Source organism: Ambystoma mexicanum, chromosome 8 (assembly GCF_040938575.1).
Source record: "Ambystoma mexicanum isolate Mex_15411 chromosome 8, UKY_AmexF1_1, whole genome shotgun sequence".
NCBI classification, from domain to species: Eukaryota; Metazoa; Chordata; class Amphibia; order Caudata; family Ambystomatidae; genus Ambystoma; species Ambystoma mexicanum.
In genome coordinates this window covers 61,973,260-61,996,625 of record NC_090929.1, presented here as the reverse complement: position 1 = coordinate 61,996,625, position 23,366 = coordinate 61,973,260, and the positions used below count along the sequence as shown (strand labels likewise).

At 48.8% G+C, this 23,366-nt stretch overlaps 1 protein-coding gene across 3 annotated transcripts in view; it reads right to left on the bottom strand.

Annotated features, from left to right (window-relative positions):
- NUP214 (nucleoporin 214) overlaps positions 1-23,366 on the bottom strand; it is a 1,006,718-nt gene that overhangs the window by 129,407 nt on the left and 853,945 nt on the right. For all 3 annotated transcript variants that reach the window (XM_069609281.1, XM_069609279.1, XM_069609280.1), the window contains one exon: positions 14,370-14,541. In XM_069609281.1, the coding sequence (XP_069465382.1) occupies positions 14,370-14,541 (172 nt within the window). The remainder of the gene's footprint in view (positions 1-14,369; positions 14,542-23,366) is intronic.

Sequence of the window (23,366 nt, the reverse complement as noted above, 5' to 3'; positions counted from 1 at the left end):
TTCTGTGAGCATGCGCCAACTCATAGAAGCTCACCTGGTAATTATTGATGATGAGCTCTCCTGGTCTCTGCGGAGGCGTTGGGGCACGGTTGCAGCCCTCCCGGGGGTGAGGTCGCTCGGGTCCAACTTCGCCCTCTGTGCTTATGTGGTGACTGGTGGTAATAGGTGATGCTGCTCAGAACTGCTCCTGCGTGGAGAATAGGGGGCGTGAGTATGCCAGCTTGTGCACCTGATCCCCTTCCAGACCCCTTCTCCCAAACCGTGGTACCCGTGGGATGCGCTGTCCCTGGTAAGCTCACCTGTTTAGTTTTGGCGAGCACTTCTTCCTGTTGCTTCTGGCAGGGGCGCTTGTATGATCTGGACAGAGTTCCTTCACTGGTCCCTTGCATGTGGTAGTCCAGTCCTGCTGAGACTAAGCCACTATACTTCAGGAAAGTGTTCCTGTTTGCCTTTGTCTTTCCTCGTCTGTTTTTGTTGTATTGTAAAGTAAGTTGTCTTGTATTGCTGTCCGTTCCGCTTTTGATGTTTGCTCTTTTGCTTTCTTCCCTTGCAGGTGATGTTGCCGGCCCGGCAGAAGCTGCGCAGCTCGAGGCGGCAGCTGGAGGGAACGAGGAACAAAGCTGCAGAGGTACAGTAGCTGGTAAGTTGTTAACCAGGGGGTGCGTGGGGTTCAAAGGCGGCACGGCCCTAAGACGGATGTTCTAACCTTGTCTGTCTTCTTCACAGGGTCCGAGTTCGTGGATGCGGAGCACGGTGCTGCGGGTTGGGATCAAGATCACTGGATGTAAGGAGATGAGTCTGCAGATGAAGCGATCAAGCACCGATTTCCTGGAGGTGAGTATGCAGGAGAACGACTGGTTTCAAAGGTAAGTAAACTGGTCCAAGCGGCGGCGAGCGTCACGTTGCACGCGAGTGCACAGTAATGCGAAGCACCGGCCTTAAGGATGGAGCAGCTTATATAGCTGAGCTTCTGAAGCCACGCCCACCAGGTTCAGCCTGCCTGCCACACACTGATATGATATGGTATTTGTAACGCGCCTATACACAAGTGTTTCAAGGCGCTGTCACACCCAATGAGTCAGCACATGAAGACCAGGCCTAGGGAGCCATACCCGATGAGTCAGCACATGAGGATGCTCTCTGGTATAAAGGCTTTCAGCTCCTGGAAAGTTCTTGTAAAATAAAAGCACTCCTGCACTGAAATGAAGTGTTCCTGCTCACATATCTATATGAGCCTGGCACCAAAGGCGCCAGGACGGAGTCCATCCAGGGACTCATTGTTTATGGGTCCCAAAGGGACATAAGTGAGTCAAGTGACCCATTGTCCCCCATCACTAGATGGTGTGGTTTTTGTGTTCTGCAGCCTATGGCCATGACTGGCACTTGTACTACAGGACCAAGTTCCTTCACTGGCCCCTTGCACATGGTAGTCCAGTCCAGCTGCGACTAGCCACTTTGTGTTGGTAAGTATCTTTGTTCTTTCTCTTGTCTCTTCTTGCCTGTTTAACGTGTTTGTATTGTTCGTTCAAATCTTGCTTTCAAAACTGTCATCCGCTCCTTAAATGTCTTTCTTCTGCTTTCTTCCGAATAGCAGAAGTTGCGGTCAAGCGGCAGCTTCGGAGCTCGAGATGAAGCCGGATGTAAGAGGAATGAATCTGCGATGATCTGACAACAGGTAAGTGGTGGTTTAAGGATGAGCGCGTGGTCCGATGGTAGCGCGACCTTACACTGAATGTTTTTTTTTTTTGTCAAGTGTTGGCAATAAAAGGCTGTGGTTTTTATTGTACAGATATGGTTATGGAAATAACAATCACATATCATAATGGTAATATACTTTTGGGCACCGGGTCTTGGGGTTATCCCTCTCTGGCCCGTGCCGCCACACATGGGCAGGTTGCTGGCTGACCGCGTGCCCCCGAAAGTATCTTCTTTTTTTAAAACATCTTTTTATTAATGGTCTCAGCAGTTATAGTGGCATCCAATCAACACATCATGTGGTCTTTCATTCAACACTTACATCATCGAGTGTTTAACAATTTACAGTTTACATGTCTGTTTCATCGTCCGAGAGCAGGTCACATAAATATGCCGTGAAGGGACCCCAGATGTCCTTTGGTCGACTCGTGCTAGGTTGAGTCAGCACGTACTGTTCCTCACATTCATTAATGTAAGTTAATTCACGCAGGAAAGTGTTCATGGTAGGGGAGTGCGGGCTTTTCCATGCTCTCAATATACATTTCTTGGCGACAACACATGACACATTAAACATCTTCTCCGTTTTTCGGAACATTTCCCAATGTCACCAAACAGATATTTTTGGGGGGTCAAGTGCGGGGAAATCTGTGTGATTTCAGTCAACATAGTTGCAACCCTCTCCCAGAACCGTGCCACAACTGGGCATTTGCCACTACATATGATAGGATCCCGCTTGCGGGGACCCACATTTGGGACAGTTGCCTGAATTGTCGGGTGTAAATTTAGCAACTCTGGCAGGGGTGTAGTGCAGTCTGTTGAGGATTTTAAACTGTATTTGGCGCAATCCCGCGTTTAGGGACACCCTCTTTGTGAGCGCGCAGTATCTTAACCATTTATCATCAGGTATTGATATTTTCATGTCTGCTTCCCATTTTTCCTTCACTGGGCTGGTCATGCAAGCGTGGGTCTGTATTGTCTTGTACAATTTGGAGATACCTAGTCCGCCCTGTGTTGTGACCAGGTTTGTGCACGGGTGGGAGGGAGGTTCGTCAGGGAAGGATGGCCATCGCGCTTGATACGCAGATCTCAAACGATAGTACTGCAGCACTCGGAGCGGACCTCCCCCTCCATACCCCTCATGAACACCGCAAGGGTTGCGAACTTTCCATCTATGTACATGTCACCCACTTTCATCTCTGTGGCGGGGTCCCAGGCCTCGTGTATATTGGCGTCAAATGTGGGGGGAAGGTTGGGGTATTTCCACAGAGGGATCTCGGGGCTATATGGGATCTCTATTTTCAGTTTTTTATATATGGCCCCCTCACTGAATGTTTTTTAAAGTCTAACCTTGTCTTTCATGTTCCTTGCAGGCGTTGCCTTCATTGTGGTGTCAAGGTCAAGATTCTGCGTTCCGGAACGTATGAAGATGGAATAATGGTTCCAGGTTCAGCGGAAGATGCGTGCAGGTGAGAGCAGCCCCCCAAAGGTAAGTGCGAAGGCAGGAAGCTGGATTCCAAGAGGTAAGTCTGCAACCAGGCGGCGATGAGCGTTACGCTGCATGCGAGTGCAGAATAACGCTAAGCACCGGTCTCTAGGATTGGAGCAGCTTATATAGCTGAGCTCCTGGGACACGCCCACCAGGCCTGGCTTGCCTCCCACACCCTGCCACTCCCAGAGTCAGCACGTGCAAGACAACCCAGAGAAGCAGCCACAACCAATGTTATACACATGTGGCTGCTCCTAAGTAAAGTACATGGAAAGTTCCAATAATAAAAGCACTCTTGCGCCAAAATGAAGTATTCTTGTTCAGTGTTGTTCATGAGCCTGGCGCTAAAGGTGCCAGGAGACTGTGTCCATCCGGGCCCCCCGTGTGGTTTTTGTGCCTTTCGTCCCGTGACCATGACACAGGTTTGTCTTGGAAGCGGAAGCAAGACAATGCAGCGCAACAGGTTTGAATCCTGATCCCACGCTTAGAAACCACTCGTTGGTATTAAGCGTGTTATACATGAATTGTAAATGGTCATGCGGCTCAGCTTCCATGAAGTCCTTGGAACAGTGACTACTCTTCTTGGAGGAGGATGAACAAATGTCATTGTGAAGATCCGCTCTGGGGGTGGGACCTCTCGCAGTGCTTCATTTCTTTCTCCTTGCACAGGGGAAACCTATTCTCGGGGCGGTGCACCGCACAACCTCCAATGATACTGTGCGACTTCAGCTCTACCTTTGAGGAAGTAGGTGAAGGGTTTACACAGAATTGAGGAAAGGGTAAAGGGCCAACGGATGTGCGCTATGTCCACTTTAAACAATTGAAATGGGCCGAACTGCGTCACCAATGTCACAAAGTGGGTACACCCATCAGCACCTACAGATTGTAGAAGACTTTTTGGGGTGTAACAGGCATGTCGCGCCAATGCCCTAATAACGGTCCAAAACAATAATAGGAATCTGTATGTTTTTGAGTGGAAGTAATATCGACAATGTTTTTATCCTACAGGATGTTAGCCTAGTAGAATAAAGACATTGTCGATATTACTTCCACTCAAAATCATACAGATTCCTATTCTTGTTTTGGACCGTTATTAGGGCATTGGCGCGACATGCCTGTTACACCCCAAAAAGTCTTCTAGGTGAAGGGTTTTGCTGCCTTTTCGTGGAGGGCTTTGGGCTGAGTGCATTGGCACAAACCACATTCATGTGTATCACGCTTCTCTACCAGGCAGTAAAGGCAAATCCTTTGGGGATCCGACACAGACATTTGTCTGCTGCAATCCACACATGGTTTAAAACCCAACGCCTTAGCAGGGTTGGGCATTCTCAACAAAGAAACAAAGAGCATATTAGCGAAGAGAATAGTGTGTGTGAAAAAAGGAACTGAGGTCACAGGGTGTGGCGCCGCAATATTACTGGCTTCAAAGGCATGGCCGCTGCATGACACTTAAAAGTTCTGGGCAGAGCTGGCGCAGAGCTGCCCAATGCCCCCCTGGTGACGGAAATGTTCTGAAGGTCAGCTGTGCAGCAAATAGGATATCAGATGAGGAATCTGTGAGAGGAAGGAATCTATTAGAAATAAAGTCTATTTTATAATAAACATTATGAATGAATAATAACTATTTTGGTATTGAACCATAAAAGTGTCGATATGTGTATCCCCTCATCTAAAGTAATAGTGTGTTGCCCAACTCACAAGTGCTTCCTCGCGATTCCTTTTCAAGGTTGGCGTCTTCGGTGCTCTGGCATTCATGCCCATGTTCAAACACTCCATGGTATAGACCCCGGGGTTAGATAGCACCTTGAGGCGCTCTTTGGCCCAATCACTGGAGCCTGATTAAAATCGACTTTGCAGGGCTCCCTCTTCAGGTGTGGGGTCAAATCGGAGTGCTATCCCAGTAATTAAAAGCACAAACTACTGGAGTTTGAATTCCCCCATCCTCACAAAAGGTAGAAAAATGATCATTCTCATCAGCAGAATTTGGGGAGCATCTTTCACCTCAGCCTAACCACTGCTGAACTTACATAAATAATGCACAAGTAACTTCAGTAGGAGCATGTGCACCTTCATCAAGACTGCACAGAACTTTTCAGAAATGTGAAACACTCTTCCACAAGGCCCCTTCTAGTGGACGAGGATCTGAACGTGGTGCTTGGACTGAGACACTGATGTGCGCCAAGAAGCTCTGCAGCATCTGTCCTGTAAGGAAGCTTTCTTCACCGCCATCACCTATGCTTTAGTTGTTAAAAAGAAATACAGGTCCTGTATTCTCAAAATCCCAATATGGCATTTCACAGAGATAATGTCTCCATCATTATCTCCTTCCAAAGTAGCACAGGTTTCCATGTTAATCCAACCATTTTATATAAATCTAGGTAACTACTTTGTAAAGCTCTGACATGTTGCCTTTTGACTACTTCACTGTACGTGGTTCAATCTTGGTTGCGTGGGACTATCGGAAGATAGATGGCAGTGGAGTGTTAGTTAGAAGATCACGTACATCCCATCTTCAGCTGTAAGGGATGTGAAAACATACAAATGATTGCTGAGGTGGGATCGAGAGGAATATAGGATTCCAACCATGTTTGCAGAAAGATGGATAGGTTGTTTTCTGGGGCATTCTGAAGGATGGCAGGCAAACTAGACACCAAGTGTAGCTTTATTATATTATTTGAAATGTTGTTCTGCGCTGGCCGTACCCGGGGTCTCAGACCGTGTTACAAGGCTCAAAGGTGGGAGATGAAATAGAAGTTCTAAAGGTTTTCAGATGACGACAGGTGATAGGCTGGATTAGCTATGGGGGAACAAATATGTTTTAAAGATTTTTCGAGAAGTGGAGAGGGGCGCAGAGCAGATGTGAAGTAGTTGGGTGTTCCATGCTCCGGGGTACCACAGTGTAAATGCTTGTTTGTGTGTGTGTGCATGTTGGTTTTGTGACAAGGTCAGGGATTTGGTCCAGTTAATGGGACCTAGGGTAGGGGGTCTAGCAGGGTTCAAGCCCAAGTGAGCTCCAGAGGTAGGGAAGGGGACTGAATGAGTGGGGGAGTGTTTGACACCCCCGCAAATGCCAGGCGTGTTAATGTTGGTGCCACCTTATCTCACCCAATTTCTCCCAGTACATTTTCTGGACATGCATACCTCTTCTGCTTCAGGACTACAGCTCCCAGAGTGTATCTGGGTGCAACCAAGAAAGCCTGGATCAGAGCCTGGGGAACAGAATCCAGAAAAGACAGCAAATGGACTTGAATTCCTCTTGTCAAACAGAGATGCAACACCAAATACCTGACCTACCAAACCCAGACGGACCCCATGCGGATTGTGGGGAAGCAGAAAACGAACTGGGAGTGAGAAGACATTGGAAGGGAATGGGAGGGACCCTAGAATCCTCCCTAAACCAATCTCGCCAGTACAGGAAGACAATCACAAGAAAAACGAAATTCCAAATCCAAAGCCAGCAGAGAGACTATCAGAGATTGTATACAAAACTGTGCTGGGAAAAGGAGAGGGGCTTAGAGGGTTTTTAAAGCCTCTCACCTGTGTGACCCCACCTTCTGGTGGAAAAACAGCTTTTGATTGGTCGCTACAGTCGGGTGAGCATTGCAACCAATGGAAAGGGGGATGGGGAGACAGAACCAGCGGACCCTAGTATAAAAGGAGACATAAGGAGAGGGAGTGTGCGAGTTTCAGGGGTGAGGTTAAGAGGTGTCGAGGTGGACCGAGAGACCAAGTAGAGGACGGACAGAGGAGCGGAGTACTGAAGAGTTTGGTGGCAGAGTTGGGGCAGAGTGAAGGTGAGGTATTTGTGAGAGACAGTGGTACCAGTTTTATGTAGTGGAGTGTGAGAAAGGAGGGTGTAATAGATGAGCAAGGAAGAGAGAAGGTAAGTGTACAGGGACATTAGAGAGAGATTGTGTGTGATAGGAGGGTGAGGAGAGTGTGCAGGATGGTAATGAGAGTGGGTGGAGTGAGGCAGAAACAGGGTTAGTTAGAAGAGAGGCGGAGAGAGCGTGAAGACTAGGCTATAGAGGCATATAGGGGAATGTGTAGGAGAGAGGTGAGGAGAGTGGTGTGGCGAAAGGTTGGGGAAAGGGGAGAGAAGATGTGTGTGAACATCGGAGGGGCAGACGAGAGAAAAAGAGTGGGAAGTCGATCGGTGGGAGTGAGACAGGATGGGGGTGCGAGTGAGTAGAACAGAGGGAATAATAAGATCAGGGAGAGGAGAGAAAGGGCAAAACTGAAGGAGAGGCTGGACCAGAGTGTCGGACATTGGCATGCCATCAATTCCATAGAAACCTAGGCAAGTGTTAGGTCAGGGCATCCGAAGGAAAACCCTGGTGGGAGCTAGATAAGGCCCTTTGCCTTCAGGCCCTCACCACTGTCTAACATTAGATAGTAGGTGTTACCAATCGTTAGTTGGAAAACCTGGGGTGTAGGGAGTAGGGCTGTACCAAAAAGTAGATTTAAGTATTCAGGCGAATACCGAATAGTTGGACAAGTACTTTTAATGATGGGAGGAATATTTCTGCTGCTGCCAAAGGCTGGGGCATTTTGGTTTGGCTGTAAAACTCCCAATCTATTGATTTACCACAATCTTTATTAACATCCGTCACTTGTATCCAATTCGAAAAGACTCCATCGGGCAACACGAGAAAGGTTTTGTTATTACAAGCACATCTCTGCCGCAGCTCCACATGGCACTGAGCGATCTTACTTGCTTCCTACCCTTGGCCTGAAGACTGAATACAGTTCTTTGCTGCAGGCACACTTCCTGCTGCGCCATGTTACCCAGGGGTTGGAACGTCCTGGGATCTCTGCAGCAGTGCTATCAATCCAATTAATTATATTACTTGGATTGGGAATTTGTGGGATTATAACCTGTAACTTTCAGATTATTCACACAGGTCATCAGCAAATCAATAAGTCTCTGAAGAAAATACAATGTTCCAATAGCGACTTTGCATACTATTGTTTCAGCTCAATGGTTTTCAACTGCAACGTACAGGGGAGGCCAGGGATATCTTACTGCACATTCAAAATATTGAGAGTTTTGCATCAGCTCACCCGTCACCAGCAAACTGCCGGATGAAAGTCTGACTGTCCTGCACATGAAGGGAAAGGACTTTCTTTGCACTTGCACACCTCTGCTCTGCCCGTACTCCAAAAGAGACCGCAACATTTGTTTAACGATCCTTTTAAAGGATCAACATGCCATGCCCGACTGCTTCCAGGCACAGCCAAAGGAGTACTTAATGTATTTAGTTGTGGAAACTATTTGGCTTTGTGTGAAAATTAAGTATTCGGCCAAAGCCGAATATGTCATTTTCAGCCAGAATTCAGCTGAATACTTAAAGCCACATTTCAGTACACCCCTAGTAGCGACGCATGGGCTAGAGTGGAGGGAGCCCACTGCTGATGAGAGAGGAAAGCCCACCTACTGGTTCCTGCCCACGTGCTAACCTGCGCTCTGACCAGAAAACCTTGATTTTTACTATTTTGAAAATAAAACCCCTAAAACTTCCTTTGACCTCTGGGTGTTCTTACGATCACACTCTGGCAATGTGCAGAGTGGAATGTGTAGAAGAATCTGGTTGGCTTGTCTGGTGTTTGTGTAGGTGATGGGTTTCAGTTTCTTTTGAGGGAAGATGAAAATGGGGTTTAGAGGTAGATGACTTAATACAATGCAGAGCCTCTGAAGGTAAACCTCTGGGATACGGGGAGCCAGTGGAGCTGGGAGTGCTGGGGTGATGTGCAAGTGTTTGGATATGTAGTGGATTGAGTTATACGGTTATAAGACTGGCATCTTGTGGTTTAAATCTGCATTAGGTGATCATGTAAGAGATAATCCACTTTATTGCCATCTGGGCGTGTAGTTTGGGGCATGAGAGGGTCAGAACTAGCTTCTAACGGTATATTGGGTCTTTGCCTCAAAACGGATGTACTGAATTTTGAACTTCCATCTTTGTTCCATAGAGCGCTACTAGATTCACTTTCCTTATACTCGAGAGGTGCTAGGTGCTGCCATTTTGTATTCTCTGATCTCCTTCTCCAAAGCTCAGGTATACCAGATGCTGCAATAATCCAGCTAGAATTGGCCCAGAACTCTGTGGAGTTCCTGTAATGCACTCGTTCATAATGCAACACTAGTAGATGTGGAGATGCTTTCCTAACATCATACATTGGAAGCGTTTTTCATAACATCTGATCCTTTGAAAGAGTACTGGGTCAGCCCAGGAACTAAGGTTCTTCATCTTCTGAGCTAGGACGGGGGTGCTGCACCTACGGGAATGGGACACAATAGGCATAAGGACTCCAAGCATCCTCTTCTTTCTAGATTCTCTTCCTAGCCCTTGCACTCCAGCAGATAGATCCCTTGGATGTGAAGAGGGCCCTCGGGTACAATATGTGGACAGGAAATTAGAAAGTAGAAATGTGTTGTTCATGTATTAACAAGATAAATATAGGTTTCGTAGATGGCTTATGTCCTGCATCATGCATTGCTACTAGAAAGCTGGTCAGACTTTTCCAGGAAGTCCTACAGTGCACTGAACTGGGAATACAAATGCAGCTACTACTGGGCTCAAGACATGCTACAATTGCTGAACTATGCAGCGCAAATCACATGGCGATCAGTTTACTTTTTCACAAGGCATTCCTGCCTCAATTCTGACTTCAGGGGGTCAACTATAGAGTTAAGATACTCAGCAAAATAGTCCACAGTGGCTTTGAAAATGTGTCATTCCCATTTCATCTGAATTACTATGCTAGGGTGGAGCATTCTTCCCCGGCCCCCTTTGTACTTCTGCCGATCTTACTGGGTGTAGCTTCTTACTCCATTCACTGGAGTATGATGAATCATAGGACCCCATGATGAAGCAGGAAAGGTCCCTCACTAATTCAGCACCCTGAGCATTTTCATTATGATACTAAAAAACCTTCTGCATACCAGACCATTATGCTTTTTTCTTTTCATTGCAATTGGTTATTGACCAATGTTTCCAGATTCGAACCAATATTAAAAAAGGATGGATTCACGTCTATCCTTGAGCTCTACTAGATTACAGAGGAGCTCCCATTATTTCCCATTAGCGGATACAGGGGGTTGGGGACAGGGACCATGTGAATAGACGCCATTTCACTCTAACCCATAGTGAAGATGCCCCAAGTTTCATACCTAATAGCTGGTAATGGAATTACATTCGGGACACCAAGGATCCGTCTCCATATAGTGCCCTCAATTTTATCTAAGGTTGCTGCAGTTTTTGCAGACATCAATTCAAGTCCAAAGATGTATTTGGGAGCAATCTTCCCTTCAAAGAACATTATTGCCAGTTTTAAAGATAACTTACCAAATTTACGATCGATTTTTACGACCTGGGACTCTAACAGCTTGGCCTTTTGTCCAGACCATTTTGCATTATAAGTAGGCAAGCTATTCCATCACTAACAAACACGTACTAAAGGCTGGTTGCCCCTTTTATTTTTGTTCCTAGACAAGATACACATTTAGTCACCTGCTTGAAATAGAAATCTGAATAAACCACATCTCCCGCACAAGGGCGGCCATGTTCATGTGTTTAGGATCATAATGAGGCTCCCAGTGATGTAGGTCATTTGTCTTCCAAGTAAATATTTCGGCAATCCCCATTCCATGAAGCCTGTGACATGCAACGTAAGCCACATCCCTGTAAATAAGAGACCCGGAGGAGGAGCCAAAGCTCAGCCCCTCAGTAAAAGGCAGGAAGAAGCAGACGTGTGCTTCTACATCCTCGCAAGTTAAGAACTATGGCCAAGGCCGAAAAGCCTGAGGTCATGGGAAGAAGCAGGTGAGTGCTTCTACATCCTCACAGGTTAACTGTGGGAACTGTGGCCCAACGCCGAAAAGCCTGAGGTCATGGGAAGAAGCAGACGTGTGCTTCTACATCCTCACAAGTTAAGAACTATGGCCAAGGCCGAAAAGCCTGAGGTCATGGGAAGAAGCAGACGTGTGCTTCTACATCCTCACAAGTTGAGAACTATGGCCCAAGGCCCAAAAAGCCTGAGGTCATGGGAAGAAGCAGGTGAGTGCTTCTACATCCTCACAAGTTAACTCTGGGAACTGTGGCCCAACGCCGAAAAGCCTGAGGTCATGGGAAGAAGCAGACGTGTGCTTCTACATCCTCACAATTTAAGAACTATGGCCCATGGCTGAAAAGCCTGAGGTCATGGGAAGAAGCAGACGTGTGCTTCTACATCCTCACAAGTTGAGAACTATGGCCCAAGGGCGAAAAGCCTGAGGTCACGTTGGAGGTCTGGGTACAGCAAGGGTTGGAGATTCTGGCCTTTATAAATTTGAAGTAACAATGCTGCACAAGATTACTCTGGATTCCTACCTCAATAGGGGCGAATATCCCCTTACTAAGGAGTAACAGACCTTGGGATGAAGGAACAATATTTCAGAATAACAATGCGAAAAAGAATTATGAGTAGTGCAGGGGTGGGGGCAGAAACCTACTGCCATTACACATAACCGCCATTTAATGAGACCCGCCACAAGGTGGAGAAGAACAAGTGGGACTCTTTCTCCTGCAGGCACTGGTGCAGGCAGCACACACTGTAGCAGAGAACGGTATCTGGTCAAGCTATAGACAACCAAAGCATCGACAGACATACCATCGAATTATATGCAACGAAATTCCATTCCATCGAATAACCATTTCCTTGTATATAATTCGATGGATCCATCGAAATTAGTGGGGTTAGGGTTAGATTAAGGGTTACATTAGGGTTGGGCCTAGGGTTAGATAAAGGGTTACATTAGGGTTAGGGTTAAATTAAGGGTTACATTAGGGTTAGGGTTGGGGCTAGGGTTAGATTAAGGGTTAAAGTAGGGTTAGGGTTGGGGCTAGGATTAGATTAATGGCTACGTTAGGGTTAAGGGGGTGGGCGCAGGGTTTGGAGGCTAGGGGCATCCCCCCCTAATATACAAAACAAAATTAAAACGTTACAAGGAGCTGGCCAGTGACGAAAGTTCAGCACTGGACAGCTCCATGTAACGTTTTAAAGTAAAAAAAAAAAAAAAAAAAAAGGATTTAAATGCTTTTACATGTAAAAGAGCATTTCCATTGAAACCAGTCCATTTATATTGTCGATGGACTGGTTTAGATGGAAAGGCACTTTTCCATGTAAAAGATAGCCTGTCGATGCTTTGGTTTGTCGTTTTTTTTCCCTCGATGTAATCACTATAAACCGCGGAGAACAAGTGGGACTCTTTTTCCTGCAGGCACTCTCTCTCCTGCAGGCAGCACAGCATCTCTTGCAGGCACTGGTGCAGGCGGCACACACTGTAGCAGTTCCCAGCTGAAGAGCTCCTTCATGCAATGAAACTCTCACACTGTTCATTTTGTACTTTATATAGACACGGAGGGGTGTTCAGGAACGTATTCTTGCAATATTCTCTGCCAGAGTCATCATTTGAAGCATGAGTTTGTGAGTCGGCAAGATTAACAATGGTTTTATACCAGTGCGTGTACTTAACTATTAGGTACTGAGATACAAATTATGGCATGGGTGGGGGCTTAGAATATTTTACGGTCTCTAAAAATAAAGAGTGCCCCTGTCAAAAATATTCTGTACCGGGTGCTATTTAGCCTTTGATTGAAGTTACTCTCACCAGCCGGGCATTCACTTAAAAAGGTGCAGTGGTGGCTTATGGATGTTTTCCAAATAGCCCATTGGAAGAGGGGGTCCGCCGGCAGCTCCAGCAACAGCAGTTGGTGGGTGCGGCATGAAACTGGTAGGCCAGCAGAAGCGGCGCCTAAAAAGCTCTAGCATCTGGCTCGATTCCATTCCAGAACAAGTACTGCAAGTATCTGCATTACAGCACAAGACACTGACTCCCTGTGCAAGCAGACAAGATCCAGGCTCCCAACTTATTCTGTGTTTTGTATTAGAGGCACAAGACACTGGGCCTCATTACGAGGTTGGAGGTAGCCATGGCGCTATTAGCGCCATGGCTGCCTCCAAACTTGTTCCGACTCCGCCCTGGTGAATGGAGCAATTACCGGTCCATTCCAAGGTTGGCAGGGCGGTAATTCCCCATTCACCAGGGCCATTCCCCATTCCCATTTGAGCCCACATAGGGCTCAATGGGAATGTGCCAATAACGGTACCGCAAATTGCGGTACCATTATTACCTCTCGAGTCCCTTTGCAGGTCCCGTCCTTAACGCCTGAAAAAACCAGGCGTTAAGGAAGGATCCGCAAAGGGAACTCGTAGTAGGGTGGTAAGGGATTACCGGCACCGGTGCCCTTACTGGTGCCGGTAATCCCTTACCGCCCACCTCGTAATGAGGCCCACTGACTCCTTGTGCAAGCAGACAAGATCCAGGCTCCCAACTTATTCTGCGTTTTGTAGGAGAGGCACAGGACACTGACGCTTTGTGCAAGCAGACAAGATCCAGGCTCCCAACTTATTCTGCGTTTTGTAGGAGAGGCACAGGACACTGACGCTTTATGCAAGCAGACAAGATCCAGGCTCCCAGCTTGTGGTTTGCTGGTAACCACTGTTGAGGAAATGGCTCTTTGACATCAGCACTAAGCAGTTTCCTCTCAAGAATGACAGGAAGTGACGTCGTACTTGCACTTCAATGTAACGTCTGGCCGATTTCCTCTAGAGGCTGAAAGTAGCTTCGCTGGCAAGTACCAGCAGAGCCCCACATGAGGCAAGATGGAGCTGACCGAGGTACCTGGAGGAAACCGACGCAAAGCGGAAGTAGCAGTGTAGGGGAATGAGTCAATGGTGTGGGAGTAAAAAAACAACCTCCCCTAGCCTCAGAAACGAGGCAGGCTTGAATAAGAGCAGACCTGGACCCACGACAGCATGGCAGGGCAAATGGGGGAATCACATAATTAAGGGATTTTCGGTCACATTTACACAACATACAATTCTTTACAGAAACATCAAACTTTGCACAAAAGCAAGATAAGCAAAAAGCAAACTAGCACAGTGCTAACATAATTGTAACAAATGAGAAACACAGATAGTCAACAGCATTTACAGAAACTGCAGGCGAACTTAAGTGTCCGGTGAAGGCAGAAGAGGAAGGCCTAGACCTACACGAAATTGCTCGAGCTGTGGTAAAAGCAGTTGCATACAATCTTTATATGGACTCCCACCACCAAGTCTTCCAAATCATTCGCCCTCTTACCCGAATCCACCGCTGCTTGCAGCTGCTGTACCCTCTCCGAACACTTTGCCTCCCGTCGAGCCCAGAGGGCTTTGAAAGGCTGGGGCTGTACCGAATGCTGGCACCCCTCCGAACCCTGGGGACCCCCCAAACGTGGGAGGGCTGCCGAACACCGGAGCAGCTCCGAAGCCACCTGAGCAAAACAGAGGCAAAAGGAGACAAGGAGGGGGGGAGAGAAAGAAATATGGAGTCAGTGAGGAGCCAGGAGCTGTTCCACGCACAGGGGCCTTTAAACCCCGCCTGTCAGAGAGCACTGTATGTACATGGCGCTGCATGATCCCAGCAACAGCGCCTCACTCACTATAAAGCACACATCGCTTACAATGCAAACGCTTCATCAAGGCAGTTTAACTACGTGTTAAGGGTGTACACTCTCAAAAACAGCAAGACACAGCCACCTAACATGCAATTCTGTGCTCTCGGCACACACGCCTATCTTTGCAAAGTTGGATGGCACAGGTGGCTGCGCTGGCACATAAGAAGGCAGGGTGCACGAGGGGTGAGCTCGAGGCCTTTCACAGTGGGATCCAGGAAGTCTCTCTTGGTACGAGACACAGCAGTAGAGCGGGCCCTTAAGCTGCTGCCCCGGCCTCCCTGCTGCCCCGGCCTCCCTGCTACAAGGCGATAACAGATCTCAGTTTCTAGGAGGCCAATGGTATCATGAGTTCTTAGAAACTCACACCTCGGAACAGGTAATCGCTTTCTAGTCAAGCGCATGCCGGCTTCATTATATAGTTTGAACACTAAAGCTCCAAAGCAGCCCAAATGGTCACTACTGATGCGGAACCAGCGCTTACCCCGGGCTGCAACCGCAAATAAAGCACATTCCTTGAGGGTACACAGGCGCTGGATGGTCAGACTCCCATTTTCACTACAAAGATCAACAGCTGGGCAGGTAAAGTGCAGACATTCACATAATGTGTGTGTAGTGCATGTATCAGTGTTTGTATCGCACAGCAAGCGCACACATGAGAGGTCATTGGTATGGTTTCCTTTGAAAATGTTACATTTAGCATAATTCAAACAAAAACGAGGCCTTCTCGGCAGCATCCTCTTCAATAGAGAATGAAATTCCAGTAGCAAGAGGCAGAGGTAAGGGATAGGTGTGCTAGCGCGCGCGCACGCACACACACACACCGTGGAAAAGAGCAGGGCTGCATTATGTATGGAGGCGCTCGGGCATCAAGTTACGGTACTGTCACAGATGGCAACACGCTCGTCCCTTCAGTGCAGGGCGAAGGGGGCTCCCAATCCACGCTACAGAGGCCACAAGCTCAAGTAGGCGCAGGCTGACCCGAGCGCCATCAGGTAGCGCCACGCGGCTCAGTGGCTGACCTGGGAATGCGTCCTGGCTGCTCTCTGGTCTACACACACACACACACACACACACACACACACACACCTCAGCTCCAACCTTTCGCACCCGAGGTTGGTTCGAGAACTAGGGGCCCCAGTGGAAGATGCAGCAAAGACCGATTCTGAAAAGGGACCCCTCAGGGGAGTAGCAGACTCATCCCCACCCTAGGATCCAGAGGTAAGTACTCTGTGCTGCTTTCAAGAAAGACTGCTGCAGCGGAATGAAACGACCGGGGTCGTACAAGTCTTCCTTGTAGGTGTGCTTTCCAGGGAACCGGCTCGCAAGGAATTGAACACTGGTCAATTAAGACCCCAAAAACCAAAAAGGTAGAACAGACAGCTTTTCCATAACGGAGCCCATCAAGCCAACGGTGAAAGACTCTAGGAAGACGAAGGAACCCAACAAAGTACATTCCAGAAGCTCCGCAGACAAAGGGGAGCAGCAACCCAATAAAAAACGACCCCAGCATGGGGATAAGCGACCGGGCAACCCAGGATAGCCCAAGGAGCTGATAGAGGGGTAGCGGGCCCCACTATTCCTCCAGGCGATGGCAGTGTTTCAGCACTCAACATACAAGTGGAATTAGCAGGAGGGCGGGGGGGTGGAAGCCCAGGATTGGCACAAACCCCCAGTGGAAATGTTCCCAGGCCACCCATCTCTGCCCATTCTGCCTGCACGGCCAGAAGAGGTCCCTCTGACCGTCCAAAAAAGGTTAGAGATCCAAAAACAACAAGCAGCAAAAAGCAAAGGGTCCCAAAAAAGTAGCTCTAGAATCTCTAAAATGGACAGTCTGTCACAGCCACGAGAAAGAAGGAATACAGTGGGAAAGCTGTGGGACTCCATGAGCTGTCCAGAGTAAAGCATGGGACAGCTGCAGCGTCCCGCAGACGAGTGAGGTCTTCTGTGAACGTGCCAACATGGGAGAAGCACAGCGCTGCCGAAGGTGTAAGCCACCGGGCCACTAGAGTCACAAGCAAAGCAGGCCGGTGGAGGTGGTGATGATGATTGCCACATGACCATAAGATGGCTGCTGGGCATCTTGTAGGCACAGGAAGCCATGGACCCACAACAGCTGGGGTCATTTAGAATGCTTGTTATATGCAAGACCGACAAATCACCAATGGATTCCAGTCTGAAAGCCAAAAGACCGATAAAGGAGAGAGACGGGAAAGCAGAGTGCCCGAGCGAGCTGGCGGAGCAGGCTCATGCCAAGTGAGAGACTTGCCCACCAGTGCTGGAGAGTAGGGAATGAAAGCCAGAACCAAGTGAGAGACTTGCCCACCAGTGCTGGAGAGTAGGGAATGAAAGCCAGAACCAAGTGAGAGACGTGCCCACCAGTGCTGGAGAGTAGGGAATGAAAGCCAGAACCAAGTGAGAGACGTGCCCACCAGTGCTGGAGAGTAGGGAATGAAAGCCAGAACCAAGTGAGAGACGTGCCCACCAGTGCTGGAGAGTAGGGAATGAAAGCCAGAACCAAGTGAGAGACTTGCCCACCAGTGCTGGAGAGTAGGGAATGAAAGCCAGAACCAAGTGAGAGACTTGCCCACCAGTGCTGGAGAGTAGGGAATGAAAGCCAGAACCAAGTGAGAGACTTGCCCACCAGTGCTGGAGAGTAGGGAATGAAAGCCAGAACCAAGTGAGAGACTTGCCCACCAGTGCTGGAGAGTAGGGAATGAAAGCCAGAACCAAGTGAGAGACTTGCCCACCAGTGCTGGAGAGTAGGGAATGAAAGCCAGAACCAAGTGAGAGACTTGCCCACCAGTGCTGGAGAGTAGGGAATGAAAGCCAGAACCAAGTGAGAGACTTGCCCACCAGTGCTGGAGAGTAGGGAATGAAAGCCAGAACCAAGTGAGAGACTTGCCCACCAGTGCTGGAGAGTAGGGAATGAAAGCCAGAACCAAGTGAGAGACTTGCCCACCAGTGCTGGAGAGTAGGGAATGAAAGCCAGAACCAAGTGAGAGACTTGCCCACCAGTGCTGGAGAGTAGGGAATGAAAGCCAGAACCAAGTGAGAGACTTGCCCACCAGTGCTGGAGAGTAGGGAATGAAAGCCAGAACCAAGTGAGAGACTTGCCCACCAGTGCTGGAGAGTAGGGAATGAAAGCCAGAACCAAGTGAGAGACTTGCCCACCAGTGCTGGAGAGTAGGGAATGAAAGCCAGAACCAAGTGAGAGACTTGCCCACCAGTGCTGGAGAGTAGGGAATGAAAGCCAGAACCAAGTGAGAGACTTGCCCACCAGTGCTGGAGAGTAGGGAATGAAAGCCAGAACCAAGTGAGAGACTTGCCCACCAGTGCTGGAGAGTAGGGAATGAAAGCCAGAACCAAGTGAGAGACTTGCCCACCAGTGCTGGAGAGTAGGGAATGAAAGCCAGAACCAAGTGAGAGACTTGCCCACCAGTGCTGGAGAGTAGGGAATGAAAGCCAGAACCAAGTGAGAGACTTGCCCACCAGTGCTGAAGAGTAGGGAATGAAAGCCAGAACCAAGTGAGAGACTTGCCCACCAGTGCTGGAGAGTAGGGAATGAAAGCCAGAACACTAAAAAAGAACTCCACCTGCTGAATTGCCTAAGTGGCATTCTATCCATTACAACGAGGGAGGGGGGCACGGGTAGGGCAGAATATGATTTGCGGGGGTTCTGTAGTCTCATTTCATGGGACTCCCCGACTCTTTTTTGCTTTGTCCTCCATTTTCTAGGATTTCTAATTTATTTCTGAGGTTAGAGATTTCTGCTAAAACCCCCCTGCCCCCATATCTCTATCACTTAAAGTATATGGTATTGGGTGGAGCACAAGTTGCCCAGTGCCTGGGGTGCCTCTCGGGCATCCCATTTTGGCGCTAGGGTAGGAACGGCTCTCTATTGGGCAAAGAGGGCCTTGCCCTCCCTAATCTGAGCCACTCCCACTGCATACGTGCAGCCATGACTCATTATTGATTAGCATTGGCTGAAGAGGCGCAGTTTTTCTAGACAGCCCCCGCCACACATGCACAGTTCCGATGCGCGGGTGGGATTGGAAACGGGTCCCAGTCGTGGGATAGCTACAGGCCCACCGTGTTTGTAAACAGATTGACCCCGCCCGCGGATCTGGATCTGGGCTGCTGGGCCCACCCCAGGCCGCGAAATGCATTGGCAATGGGCAGGGTGGAACTGTCAATCACTCCGTCTGCCGTCACGCCAGCACGCCTAACCCTTGCTCACGTGCAGGTTTACTGTGCGTGGGGAAGGCCCTGTGGGACGTTGGGCGCAAGCTCCCTGCTCCTCCACTTGGGAGTCCACTCCAGTCAAGGCCCAGGTGGGGAGTCATGCGTTTGAGGTTCGTGTCGCCGCAGAGTGCAGCACTGAGCCTGCCGCACACGCTGAAAGGCCGCAGACTCCGACGCGAGGTCTGCTCGGGTCTGCAGCGGCCCTGCAGTGCACGCGGTTACAGGAAAGGTGCTTCGGCTTCTGCCCTGAAACCGGATGATCGAGAACCCGAAACCTAAATCTACACCCAAGGGCACCCGGAAGAACCCTGCGCCCTAATGCCTGAACCACCCTTTCCCCCACCACCCTTCTGTTTCTCGGCAAAAGGCAGTGAATGTGCCAGCCAAGTTCAGTCTGCCAATTCGCTTGATAAAGTGCAGGAGCCACGGAGAAAAAAAATTCTGGAAGCGTTTAAAAAAGTGTGTGTGAGTGAGTGATAAACCCCCAGACTCGACCAACACTACTGCATGTTTTTCCAGCCAGCAAGGGATTTCCAGAGATTGTACAGATTAGGCAAACTGACAGCACAATCACGAATGAAAGTGACAGACTATCAACATTAGGATTACAAAACCGGAAGACGAGACACCTTGTGGTGTGCTGCGTATGCTCCCACAATCCTGCTTTCTGGCGCGATAACCACGTACCAGAGCACTCCACACAATAAGCTAAGTACTTGTTGAGCCCTGTGAAAGTGCGTGCCCTGCCAGAGTCTGGAAATCTAAGCAGTGGGCGCGCACTCATTAAAGCTGGCAACTAGACTGGCATCAATGAAGAATGCAGCAGCATTACAGATCACACAGCGCTACACAGGAAAAACATTGCGTGGCTGCTCGTCACTTGAAACACATTTTACGACATCTAAAATAACACTTTAACAAGCTTTTGCAGTGGCAACAGTTTGGCTCTTGTGTGGGCATGGACACTTGCCAGGAACAGCCGTAGTGGTATCATCTACCAATTGTTGGTCGCTGGTGCAAAATGGTGTCAGTACCAGGGCATCTAATAGCAGTGCTTGGCAAAAGCTTAAAACGTATGCAGAAGCCAAACATTTTACCTTTGCCAATGCTGGTTTTAAAGAGGACTTCAGTGAAGGATACACAGATGGCCCGATTCATGGAATAGTGCGCAGAGATCCCGCAATGCTCATGTGCCCAGAATGACTGTGCTAGCCCATCGGTTTTTCTGCGTGCTGCGTCCATTCATGGAATTGTTTGCGCAAAGTAAGTGTATACACTTCAAGGCCGGACCGCCCCCGACACACCCCCACGCAAAGCAAAAACAGCCAGAAACAGCTACCTTTGCATGCTCCCCTGGCGAGAATACATGCCCCTTAAAACAGTTACAAATGCCCTATCATAGTGCATGGGGTGCCCCGCAAGCAGGCCTGCATCTAGGGGACCCTGTTCAGTGCCCCCCCCCGTAACGGTTACTTGCACCCGACATGTGTACAATTCATCATAACTTGGGTAAAACTCAAAAAATCTGCATGCAAACACCTGTAAACTGTTCCTGCACCCCGCTACACTGCGTACGCACACCCCTAAGTTAGATCAGAACCAAGCTCTGTACACACCCCTAAATCTGACACCTGATCTTACCTCTGCGCAGTGAATCTATGTGCAAGTGTCTATACGCCTGCCTCTGGGCGGTGGATAGAATGAGGGCTTTGCCTGGCCATTTCCTTGCCGAGAGGTTGCACGGTCGGGTCGATAAATACATATTTTTCGGCACAATAGTGGCCGTGAGTTGGACTTCCTGTGGGCCGCCCCTCTTAATGGCCACATTTTCCATTATTCTTCCTCATTTTAGTTCCGCCCCCTTCCCCACCCTCTGCGCAAGCCACGCCCTGCATGGAGTCTCATGCAAGGCACTCGGCCTCAAAGTACAAAAAAGTGCAGCGCAGTCTGAATTGACAAATGGTGTTTGTCGCGCATAGTCTTTATTTACCTCACAAATAATTCCATGAATCGGGCCAAGAGTGGTTATAAATCGAGGTGCTTAAGGCAGGCCTGGTAAGACCGCATACTCACAACTCCAATTAAGTCATTAACTCTCAGAAGACTGCTTTGAACAAACAATGGCAAGCACTTTGAATGCAAAGCCGGTGGTCAGGCTTGATTAAAGCAAGCTCAGAGTTCCCATACAAGGGTGTTTTTTGGCGGGCAGGGGCAGGCATGGGTGGGATTGGTCATAGCGATTAGCATTGCCATGGACAGGCACTGGGTGGGCACATAACCAAACAACACCTATAGACTGTGTCCCGCCTCACGTCATTCCTCCCCATCTGCACTCCAAGGCAATAGTTTCTGCAAGCTACACCTAATAGCCCAAACTAAACATGTAATTGTGTCTAAAAAGGTCCTATTCACCGACGTGAGTGTGATGAGGTGTTAGATACCGGACTGCCATTGTTGCTTGACAGGTTGGTCTGGCCTTCCCTTTAGCCCGTTACAGGGGGTACGTAATGCGTTACTTAACTGCAACTCCTGTTCTCCAGCATTGGTACATTACCCGGTTTCACATGCTCATGAATATTCCTGGTCAGGCACGGAATCCTCAGTAATATTAAAGTAGTTTTGCTTTAAAGCAAAACATGCTCATCACTTCTATAGCCTATTGCTGTCACTTTGGGTCATACTGTCCCCAACCAATGACATTTGTCCTCCTTAGCTCCACCCACAGAAGTTATCTTCAGATTTGGTCATGCACAAAGTGGCAGTAGGAACCAAGAAGTGCCATAGAGGGGAAGGAGGGAGGGTTCGCATGTGAATCCATGGAAAATACTAATGCTGGAGAACAGGAGTTTCAGGTAAGTAACTTATTCCTTATCCAGCATTGGATCTTACATGTATTCACATGCTCATGAATACAATTACACAGCAGTACATAAAGCTCAACAGAAGCAATGAGACTAACTCCTGCAATACACTCCCCTCAAGAGAACAGGTTGCAAAGCACTGCCTGGGCGATACAGGACTTCCCTGCAATCTATGCCGATGCAGTAAAATCTGGTGAAGGTGTGGGTAGACCTCAATGTAGAAGCCCTGCAGCTATCCAGCTGCAGGGGAACACCACACAGGAATGCCGTAGCCAATGCCATGGCCCTGGTGGAGTGGGCTCTCGTCCTCCCTGGCAATAGTCTGTTGGTCAGCTGATGGCAATGCATGATACAGCCAGAGAGTCACCTGGAGATGCAAGTCTTCGACAGGGCCCTTTCTTTGTCACCCAGGCCAAATGTAACAAAAAGCGGAGAAGTCTTTCGAAGAGCTTTGGTGCGTGCAAAATAATGTCAAGGCACGCGACACGTCCAGTGAATACAAAGACCTCTCTGCATGTGAAGAAGGATTTGCGAAGAAAACTGTTAAGACTAAAGGCTCATTCAAGTGAAAGCCTGATGGGACTTTTGGCATGAAAGAAGATTGTGTCCACAGAACCACGTTGGATTAGTGAAATGATACAGTGGCTTGCAAGAGAGCTTGAACCTCCCTAGCACACCTGGCAGATGTGGCAGCCACTAGAAAGGTAGTCTTCTAGGACAAGAACTTCAAGGATGCCTGATGGAGGGTTCAAAAGGACTCCTCAGTCTTGACAGAACCACATTGAGCTCCCACGTAGCAGCTGGTGCCTTGACAGGTGGAAAAGTTCCAAACAGGCCCTTGAACTCTTTCATGAGTCTGTGAGCAAACAGGGAGAGCTTGCCGGGAGCCAGAGCATACTGGAAAATGGGAGCCAGGTGTACCATGATCAATGCATGGGGAAGCCCCAACCTGGCGACAGAGCAGGTAGGGTAGAAGCTGCAGAGCTGTGATGCGCAGCGGAGAGATTCCTTGAGAGTAACATCAAACTGTAAAGCGTTTCCACTTGTGTTTGTAGCAGGAAAGCGTAGATGGGGCTCTAGCCTTGGCTAGAATGTCCTTGCTTTCTGAAGGCAGCATGTAGTGTCCAAATTCTAGGGTTGCAGGAGCCAGGCTGTTCGGTTCAGAGATGCTGGGTCATGGTGCAGAATCAACCCTCCTTCTATGGAGAGCAGATCTGGAAGAGGTGGCTGGACCCACACTCAATGGAGAAGATCAGAGTACCATATATGCCTGGGCCTAGCCAGAGCAATGAGGACCATCTTGCAAGGGTTTTGTCGGAGTGTATTTAGCGCACACACAGCAGAAGCGGGACTGGATAGGGGTGTGGGGGGAGGTGGGAAGAGAAGGAAGCGTAAAGGACCATGGCGTCCCAAGGGAATGAGAAGGCATCCCCCAGACTCCACGCCTGAGGATACCTGCTGGCAAACCTGTGGCACTTGGCTTTGGCCACCGTGGCAAAGAGATCGATGTGAGGGTGACCCCACTTGCTAAAGTGAAGA